Source organism: Otolemur garnettii, unplaced genomic scaffold (genome assembly GCF_000181295.1).
Source record: "Otolemur garnettii isolate 467f Iridium unplaced genomic scaffold, OtoGar3 scaffold00151, whole genome shotgun sequence".
In the NCBI taxonomy this organism is placed as follows: Eukaryota; Metazoa; Chordata; class Mammalia; order Primates; family Galagidae; genus Otolemur; species Otolemur garnettii.
In genome coordinates, this window is record NW_003852546.1 from 2,192,426 (window position 1) to 2,202,245 (window position 9,820).

A 9,820-nucleotide genomic window follows, 5' to 3' on the forward strand; every position below is an offset into this window, starting at 1 on the left:
ACTCCTGAGGTCATGCACATGAAGGGTCAGGGCCTGAGGGTCCATGCCTCCTTAAATTTTCCTTCCAGAGCTCCATGTACCTATTCTGTGTGTCCAACACATCCCTCCTCCCCAGGCATCCCAGTGGAGGCCCCACTCTCTGCCCAGGGACACACGCTGGCTTCCCCTCTCTTACCCAGACAGCCAGAGCTGTCTTTTGGGCTCTGCCTCCTGAATCTCTCCCAACTAGCTCTGTATGTTCCCCTCCTGTTGGACACCGACCATCATTTCCCCCCTGCTGCCACTCCTGCCTGCCCATCCCCAGTCCACGAGGATCTTCCCCATTTGCCCACCTGGCCCTGCCCCTCTTCTGTGACAAACACTGATGACTGACTCCCTGTTAGCCTAGAGAGAGAGTTCCTGGCCCTTCCCCAGATCTCTAGCAGTCCTCAACATAGCACAGACACTCCAGTGGTATTTGTTGCATGGATACATGAATTTATTAATTAAACATGAATGGATTGTTATGTAGGTGGCTTTGGTGGCTGGGTGGGGACAAGGGGAGATACTACATAAGCTGTAGCCAGAGCCTGCCTATGGTAGCAGGAGGCTGGAGGGAGAAGGCCAAGTCACCTCCAGCGGGCTGGGTGCTGATTTTAATGGCCCGGCAGTGAGGTGCGTGCATGGCAGAGGCCTGCAGAAGAGGTAATGCCGAGAGGGCAGCTCTGCCCACCTCTAATTATTGCTTGAGTCTTTCTGGAAGTGCCAGCTGCCTACTCCAGGGAGCTTGGTCGCATCCATCACAGTGTGAGCTCAGGATGGGGTAGCTGCCACTACCAGTGGGGAAGACAAAAGAAGGTTCCCAGGGGCCTTTGGGTCGTAGAGAGCAGAGGCAGCCCCAGGTTTGGACCCCTGCTCAACTCCTGTCCTTCCTGTCCCCAGAGCAGCTGACGGGTGCCCCAAACTCTAGGGTCCCATCAAGAAGCCTCCAGGGTCGTCAAGGAGCAAGCTGGCTGAAGAGGGGTCCATAGCACCCCCCAGGCAGGAAGCCTCAGATGGTTTGGTGTCTGCTGACGTGGAAGCCCTTGGGAAGATGTTGCCCTAGTGGCCAGCTGGGCAGCTCAGGCCTGGAAGGAGGCCTTGACCACACGGCCTTTCAGTGGCTGTGGTGGCCGGAAGTTGTTTACCATATGGATCCTTTCATCATCCTCTGAGGTGAAAAGCAGGCTTCGGAACTTCTCCATCTTGAGAAAACAGAAGGGAGGTTCAGGACAGAGTGGGTCCTCTATGGCCCCAGATGCATTATAGGGCATCCCCTGCCCAGCCAGCTCTACTCCTTCCTCTTCCTGCCCCTAATCTCCCCCACTTATTTACCTCTTAGGGACCCCAACTCAGTTACTTAACTCTCTAAGGGCCTCTGAGCCTAGATCCTGCTCCACCCCATTCTAGTTTTAAGCATTACTAGGTTAAGACATCAGCAAATGTAGCATTCAGATTCCAACAGACAAGGGCTGGTCCCAAGATCCAGGGATCTCTTCTCCCAGCCTGTGTCTAAATCCTAATGATTAACAATCAAGCTAACTCTCAGCCAAGAATCTAAAAGTTTGTTAACAAAATATGGGAAGGAGCCTTGATGGTGAGACCACAGGCTGTAGGTTAGTGGCTGGGAGAGTCACCCTACCAGAATGGACCCTGAGTGCTCTGGGAGGACTCACCTGCCTCTCAGAGACACGGATGGGCTCCCGGAGCACAATCCAGGTGACACTCTCACTGAGTGGCGGAGTTGTCAGGGAGCCGGGGTAGGTCCAGTAGTGCCGGCTGGCAGGCAGGAGGCACTTGGGGTCGAAACAGCTGAACTGAGCCTTGGTGCCCTGGGACAGGGTTGGGGAACCCAGGAATCAGCATACCTCCCACGAGGACCAGAACTGCAGCTTCCCCGCCCATTTCTATCAGCAGGATTTAGGCTTCACCATGGTCCATTGATGCAAATCCTGGGCAAACATCTATGATCCACGATGCCATCTTCCAGCCTAGGCAGCCTCTTCTATGCCCATTTGCTTGTATGTAAAAACTGCGGTGCCTGGAGCTCTTTGGCTACCATGTGCCCTCCCTTGCATTCAGCTGCCCTCCGTAGGGCTGCCTGTCAGACCACCATTAACGTGATAAGCATCTTTATCAATCCCATCCCCACCCAGGTTGCATGAGGGTACCCAGTGAGGCCTCTAATCCTGATGAAGAGCCAGGTGCAGGACCCTACAGGTCCTGACCACCCCCCACACCAGTCTCAGCAATGGTTTGCTGCCAGAATAAGGGACAGGATGGGCCCACTCCATGATCCAGCTTCCTCCTCCCAAACCACCAGGCTGCTCTGGGTTAGAGAAACTGATCCCTGGTCTCACCTTAAACCGAACCATGTAGAGTGCATCTGTCAGACGGTTCATGCTGGGGTGCTCATCCCCTGTCTGACAGGGAGAGAGTAGTGTGAGACCAGAGCCCACCGTGTTCCAGAACTAGGGGCAGTGCCAGGCCTCCTATATACCTGTGGCCCTAAGGGAACCACCACTCACCTCCAGAAAGATGCCAACTACAGCCAGGCCATCAGGGGCTGAGGCTGCCTCCCCAAAGGTGCTGTACTTCTTGGCATTCCAGTGAACCAGATGCAGCTATGGGGCAACAATAGGCCAGCACTTAGCACCTCTAAGGGGAAGTGGGAGCTCTGATCCAGGCTTCCCTCATTTGTGCCTGACTTTTGGCCGCTTCATAGGAGGGGGAGGCTATGAAACCTCCCAGGCTTGGGATCCTGGAGGCCCCACAAAAGCCCCACAAGACCACAGGTAGCATCTGCCCAGTTTGGAACCCAATCTTTTCCTGACTCTCAGGGCACTCAAAAAAGAACTCAGCTTGGGCCCTGCCTTTCAGTGAACTAGCTGGGAAGTAGATGATGGCCATCCAGTGTGACACTTCCCTGAGGAGGTGTTGCCTGCAGTTGAGTCATGGAATAAGTAGGGGGTTGTCAGAGGGAAGCCTTAGAGAAAGGCATTCCAGGCAGAGAGAACAGATTAGGCCAAAGCTTGGCAGCATGAAGAAGCCAGGTGTGGACAAGGGATTCATTCCATGCAGCTCAATGTGGGAAGAGGTCAGGTAGGAGACGAGGCCAGGCAAAGTTAGTTCATGTGAGGCCTTGAATGCCAAGCTCAACCTTGAATGGTTGTCAGCAAGGGTGTATTGAGACTGGATTGATTGGCCCTTCAGAAAATTCCTTCTGGACACATAGACCAGGAGAGCAGCAGGCACAGTTGAGGGAAGGCTCTGTGTTGGAGCTCAGAGGCTCTCTCAGAGGCCCTGGTGGTCCTTCTCCCCTTCTCCAGAATCCCACCCTGGGCACCCTCAGCTCCTGACCATCCAGGCCCATATTCCTTCCCCAAGTAGCAGAGGATTTAAGTGGTGGAGGGCCCTTACCTCACTGGGGAAGGACTTGCCGTCCACTGTGTGCTCTGAACCCGTGTCATGCTTCTTGCCCCAGTGGAAGTGGAACTGCTTGAGGCGGTAAGGCCCTTCCAGAGGGCCCCCAGTCACCACTGTGGGTAGAAGTGGGGCATGTGGCAATTGGTAGGAGAGGATCACACAGCCCATAGCTGGCAGTGCCAAGATCAGGGCAGCAGCCCAAGAAGGGAATACATTTTTCATCTGAAAAATTCACTGGGCTGACTGGGCTTAAATCAGTCCCTACCAGCTCCCTCAGCCCTTGAGCTAAGCCAGGGCAGAATCCCAACAGCCTGCAGGTAGCAGAGAGATCTGGGACTGACAGAGTACAGCTCTCTGTCTGGCCTTCTTTCTCACTCCTGCCTGACTTCCCATGGAGGCTAGCACCCTGCTTCCCAGGCCCCCACTAACAATTAGGCTTCCCATGTCTGAAACTCTGACCCAGACCAGAAGTGGGTCAGAAGGATTATTTTGTTTAGTCCTCAATAGCCCAGGAGGGACAGAACCTATTATTATCTGTATTTTATAAAGAGGAAGCTGAGGCACAGAGAGAGCAAAGCATTTGGCCAAGGTCACATAGTAAGGCACTGAGGTAGGGTATAAACTTGTACCTCCTATTTCTGGAGCCCAAGCCCTAATCACCAGGCTGTGCTGCCTCCCTAGAACCTTAAACCTAAACTTGGTGTTTCCCAAAGGAGGAGGCCAGGTCCTCAGGGTCCCCACCTTTCTGGCCAGGCCCACGTGCCTCCAGTGGCATTTCTCCCACAAATGGCCTCTTTGGAGGGCCCCATTTGTGCTGGTTTTGTGACTTTTTCACCTTGATACCTGGTAAGCTGGGGCCACACACTAGGCTTCCTGGGACTGATAGAATTTCCAGCTGAAAGGGATCTGGCAGTGAGGGGAACCCCAGCCAGACCTGAATGTGAGCCCCTGGATCAGGTGACAGGCCCAGGCTCAGAGTTCCACTAGGCCCCTCTGTGATGGTGATCAGACTAGGGCTTTGCCCTTGTGGACCCTCAAGGAGGAGGAGAAGAAAAAGGAGGAGAAGGAGGAGGAGGAGGAGGAGGAGGAGGACAACGACAGGATAATCCAAAAGCCCATGCTTGCTGTCTCGCCTTATCTGAAAAGCAGGGACTGTCTCCTGGGCAATGCTAGGAGTCCAAAAAAGGGAATCTGGGGGGTGGGGTAGTGGCTCTGGGCAGGGCTCCAATCAGACTGTCCCATCCCCAGGAAGCAGGAGCAGCTAAGATAAGTATGTATGGGGCCCACCCTCTGAGTATGCCCCACCTGGGACCCCATAGTGTGCTCTGGGGTGGAACAACTCCTTTCCTAACCCCTTGAGCTTGGTTCCCTTAGCCTCCTCCCTCCTTTCAGACCATAGGATGTACTGCCACCCACAGTGCACTCACTATGTGTTTGGTACTCTGCTGGCATCAACCCATTTGACGTCCAGAGCAACCCACAGTGGGTGAGTGGCAGAGCTCCAACCATCTCATTTCTCATTTCATTGGCTCCCTGCACCCTCAGGCTTGAGAATTCTGGCAAGGAAAGGAGCCCCAGCCAGTCCTAAATGTGAGACCCAGCCCAGTGATCCAAAGGTATGACGACCACTTGGGGTTTCCCCCACCCCAGTGGCCTTCACTGAGCTACTCATGTCTGAGTTAAGCCCTCACTGCCCTCTGTAGGCTATTAAAAGGACAATCACATGAAAATGGCTCCTTTATAAACTGTCATCTAGGATCATCTAGAGTCCTATGTCCCCTCCCCAAGCTCAGGGTGATTTTCTTAGATATCAGTATCAGGAAATTACTTATTTCTATCATAAGGATCTGTTAGACTCCTTTCCTTCTGCAGCAAGAACTGTAACTGATCCTTTTCCTCTTTTTTCCTAGCCTACCAGGGAACTCAGGACTAAGCACCTAAGATCACTCTTCTAGGCTCGGCGGCTGTGGCTCAAGCCGCCAAGGTGCCAGCCACATACACCTAAGGTGGCAGGTTCATATCCCCAGCCCGGGCCCGCCAAACAATGATGGCTGCAACCAAAAAATGGCCAGGCGTTGTGGCAGGCGCCTGTGGTCCCAGCTACTTGGGAGGCTGAGGCAGGAGACTCGCTTGAGCCCAGGAGTTGGAGGTTGCTGTGAAGCGTGATGCCATGGCACTCTACCCAGGGGGATAGCTTGAGGCTCTGCCTCAAAAAAAAAAAAAAAAAAAAGCTCACTCTTCTAGTGAAAGGCCTAGCTTCCCTCATCTTTTCTGCATTTTGATTTTCTATTTGAAATAAAGTTCCCTTGAGTGCTTTCATGGTATCTGTGGGTAGGGGAGAGAGGGGGGCAAAGAATCAGTCACTTCCTTACACAAGAAACTAGCAGAATACAAGAAACTCCTTACCCTACTCTATCACCCCCTCCCCCAGTCCTCATCATAAGGAGAAAAATCTCCACTGAACAACACTCTTGAGGCCTCTGCCTAGGAATTTATAGTGAAAAAACCTGGACTGTAATCCCAGGGCAAAGAGGCTTGGAAGGAACTTCCACGAGTTCCTACCAGCTTCTTTCTGGCACAAGATAGTTGGATCTTGAGGTGATGGGTGAATTGGAGAGAGAGACCTTTGGAGCTGGAACACACTTGTTCTGCCAATCCCTAGCTCATCAAGACTCATTTTGCTCATCTGAGAGGTGGGTTCTTAAGAGGAATAAATGAGCTAACTGAGACTTTAGCAAAGGACCTGGCACAGAGAAATTTTACCTTCTTTCGCTCTCCCTGCTGGGCTTGGCTAGATCACACAGGGAGGAGGGTTTGGCTTTAGGCCACAAAACAGGTCAGTGATGGGGCAGGGAGTGAAAGCAAACCTGATCTGAAACACTAAATGAAAGGGAAGGAAGGGAATTGGCATTTCTTAAACATCTGCTGTGTGTCAGAACTATAAAAGTCACTTCTTTTTTTCATTTTTCCTCAATATGACTCTAAAGAGTAGGTGTTATTGCTCCCATTTTATGCATAAGGAGACTGAGGCTCAGTCCAGGGCTGTACAGAGGTGAGAGGTGGAGCCTTCCTTACCTACCACAGGATGCTGCCCCTCCTGAACCTGCCTAACACAGGGCTAGGACCCCAGTGGGCACAGGCACACAGGGTTTTGGCAGGGGCCACTTACCGGTTCGGTCATCGCTGTCATTGAAGTCTACCTGGACAGAGTGGCCATTGTTGGTGATGCTGAGGGACATGCAGGCCTCATAGGAAATCTCCAGTGGCCGCAGGCTGGGGGAGTACACAGCCTGGCTGGATACGATATTGATAGGTGATTGGCGGTCTCCCTGGGCAATGGGATACAGCTTGTGCCAATGCGAGGGGCCTGCAGGTGGGGAGGGGGGCAAGGACTCAGGCCAGCCAAGATCTCTGGGCTGCAGGCTAAGGACACCCAGGGGCTATGGTCTCTTTGGCATCCTTTCAGAGGTAAGTCCCTGCTTTGGGGCTGCACAGCCCAAAGTTCCAATCCCAGCTCTGACACTTCCCCTCTCAGCCTCCATTTCCTTGTCTATGAAGTGATCTCACTAAAACTCACCTCCCAATGCTGACAGGAGGCCCAGAGAGGTCATGCATGGAAAGGAACATAACACAGCTTACAGGCTCAGGAGTGGTTCTGAGTAGTGAGATTTCCCCCAACCCCAGACCCCCAACACTATGTCAGAGAGGCCACTACGTATATGAAATCTCTGACCTGACTCTATATGGAATCTTGCTTCTTCCAGCACTTTGAGCAATTTAATATTAGTGTTTATGATAATAATATAAAAAACTCACATCAGTCTAGCTTTAGCTCTGGGACACATATTTGCTCCTCACAACCAACTTGTGAAACAGAAGCTAGAATGATCCTCATTTCACAAATGAGGGAACCCAGGGCCACTCAAGCATGTGCACACACACACCCTAGTATAAACACAGCACGTGCGTGTAATACCCCCAGTTTCCCTCACCATGCCTGTGCCTACAAGTCTGTGGAGATCTTCATATGTGCACACGCATGTGCACAATGACCTGGGCTCAATGGGCCCAGAATGCGCATGTATATAAACACACACATAACCCTGCGGGCTAAACCTAGCACACACATATGTACCCTCACATGCAAACATCCCCTACTGGAAACTCAAGTTTGCACACGTAAGGGACCGCAGCAAAACACATGCCCATGCATGCACACACACGCACACCTGCATCACACCCACGAGCACCCACCACCTGCCTCCCAGAGGATCCATCTGCAGCCGAGAGGCTCTGCATCTCCCTGGGGAACATCCTGAGATGCAGCCTATTTTTAGAGCTACTGCCGGCTGGTGCTTCTCCCCCTTTTTGGCTTCTTAAGTTTTCCTGAGAAAACAGCAGCAGGTGCCGACAGAGCTGTGTCCCCAATGGATGACTCAGAATTGTGGCCCAGCCCCGCTGGGTTATTTTTGAAGGCCTGTGAGCACTGCCGCATGCCGGCACCTCTGTCCTCTGTCCTTTCCTTCCTCATTGTCCCTAGACTGGAAGCCCTGGTCTGGCTGGGCGAGGGGCAGCTGCTTGAGGGTAGCAGGCCCATGAGGCAGACCCATCCTACTGGGTGCTCAGAGCTGGTGGATAGGACTAGCAAGAAAGCCTGGAGTCAAAGGACTCTGACTCTAGGGGAAGCACATTAGAGTAGGTACTGAGGGAAAGACATCTATGGGTTCTGTCAACTTGCCCCTCCTCTGCCTCTGTCTCCATCTCTGCTGGTCTCTGTCATCTTTTTCTGAATGTTTCCAGCTCTTTCATTCCCAGATCTGGGTTTCTCTTCCAAAATATTTGCCCCTGAGGTCCCAGAGGAAGCCAGACTGAACACACCTCCCTGAGTCCCTCTGGTCCTTTGCAACTTTCTGTCTCCCCAAACTGTAGTCCGGGACAGCCCCCTCTTCACAAAGCGACTACCTTTCCCAGGGAAAATGGGGCTGGGGGTGCTCCTCCCATCAAAGCTTTCTCTTCTCCCCACCTCCCCTGAGCTGTTTCCCTGCTTCTTGGTCCTCATTGTTCATCTCAGGGAAACGGGGAAGCTCTTACGCCGCCGTGTCACCCCAATTTTTGCTTGGTAAGAAATGGCCCAAAAGGGAGCTGACCTGCCCCAGACCCACGCTCAAGCCGTCTGGCTCTCACTTTCTGCCTCTTCTCTGTCTGCATCCTCAGGAAACTGAGGCAAGGTGAAGGAGCAATCTTCCTGGTCAGAGCAGGAGGATAGTGTGGGCCGCTGGCTCCCACTCCTCAGACGTGCTCAAACACTCTGCTTGCTATAGACACCCAGACACATGCGTCCGCCCCCAAACACCCCCTTCCCCCACGTACCAGCCGACAAGGCAGATTGGACACTTCTGCGGGGAAACTCTCCTGGGGACACTGCGCCCTTGCCCACGCGGAGCCCAGCTCCCCCGAGGTCCCCGCACACACGCCGTGCGTGCTCCCCGCACCGACACCCGCGCACAGCGCTCCGCCGCGACCGCCCCCAGCTGCCCTGGGCCACCTCCACGCGCTGCGCACGCCCCGGCAGAGCGCGTGAGTGTCGGGGCCCGGGGCCCAGCGGGCAGGGCAGTCAGGGACTGCGCGGAGGAGGCGGCAGGACGCGCTCAGCAGCCAGATCACTCGCAGGCGGCGGGGCCAGCCCGGGCGCAGGGCGGACTTTGCGCCCGGCGCGGGGGGCACCAGGGCTTGGGTCGGGTTTGGGGATCTGGACGGGAGAGGAGTCCCGGTCCAGCCTGGAGGGTGGGGGCTTGCGGATCCAGGAACCCGTCTGGGTGCGAGAGCTAGGGCGAGTCCAGTTGGGTCCGTGTCGGCCGGGGTCTGCTCCTACCGTCGTCCTGGCCGTAGCCCCAGCCGTGGTGGCCGGTCATGCCGCTAACCGTCCCGCAACCGTGCACCTGCCTCTCGGCTCGGTCCGCTCGTTCCGGCTGTGGCTCCGGCCCCGCTCGCAGCCGCGGAGCAGCCTCTTAAAGCAGCGGCAGGCAGGAGGAGCAGTTCCCGGGGGACCCGCCCCCGCCCGCCCCGCAGGCCTGTGGCGCCCCCAGTAGAGACTGGGGGGGGGGGACCGGGGGAGGTAGACCTCTCCCCGCACCTTCCACCTCCGCCCTAGCTGGACACCTCTCCCTCCTTTCCCTCAGCATGTGTATGGACTTGGAGCTGAGAGGCCGCCCATGCAAGGACTGCGCAGTTTCCCCACATGCTTGTCCCTGACCTGTAAATACCACCGTGGGGACGTGGGCTCTGAGTCCCGAGTTGAGTCGGAAAGTCTCTCTATACCTGCAAACTGCACTGACCATCAAGTGCCCTGGACTAGAGCGTCCGCCTTTTCCCAGAT

The 9,820-nt window shown here is 54.7% G+C and overlaps 1 protein-coding gene across 2 annotated transcripts; it reads right to left on the reverse strand.

Moving 5' to 3' along the window:
• Positions 1-456: 456 nt before the first annotated feature.
• Positions 457-9,464, reverse strand: CA7 (carbonic anhydrase 7). 2 transcript variants are annotated; one of them, XM_003799420.2, is made up of 7 exons: positions 9,317-9,464; positions 6,614-6,811; positions 3,439-3,557; positions 2,547-2,642; positions 2,379-2,441; positions 1,695-1,850; positions 457-1,223 (listed from the first exon to the last, which is right to left on the reverse strand). In XM_003799420.2, the coding sequence occupies exons 1-7, from the start codon at positions 9,354-9,356 to the stop codon at positions 1,101-1,103; spliced, it is 795 nt and encodes a 264-aa protein (XP_003799468.1). In that variant the 5' UTR covers positions 9,357-9,464; the 3' UTR covers positions 457-1,100. The 2 variants fall into 2 exon arrangements, with proteins under 2 accessions (XP_003799468.1, XP_012666574.1); XM_012811120.2 differs by lacking the exon at positions 9,317-9,464 and adding an exon at positions 8,629-8,914.
• Positions 9,465-9,820: the final 356 nt, after the last annotated feature.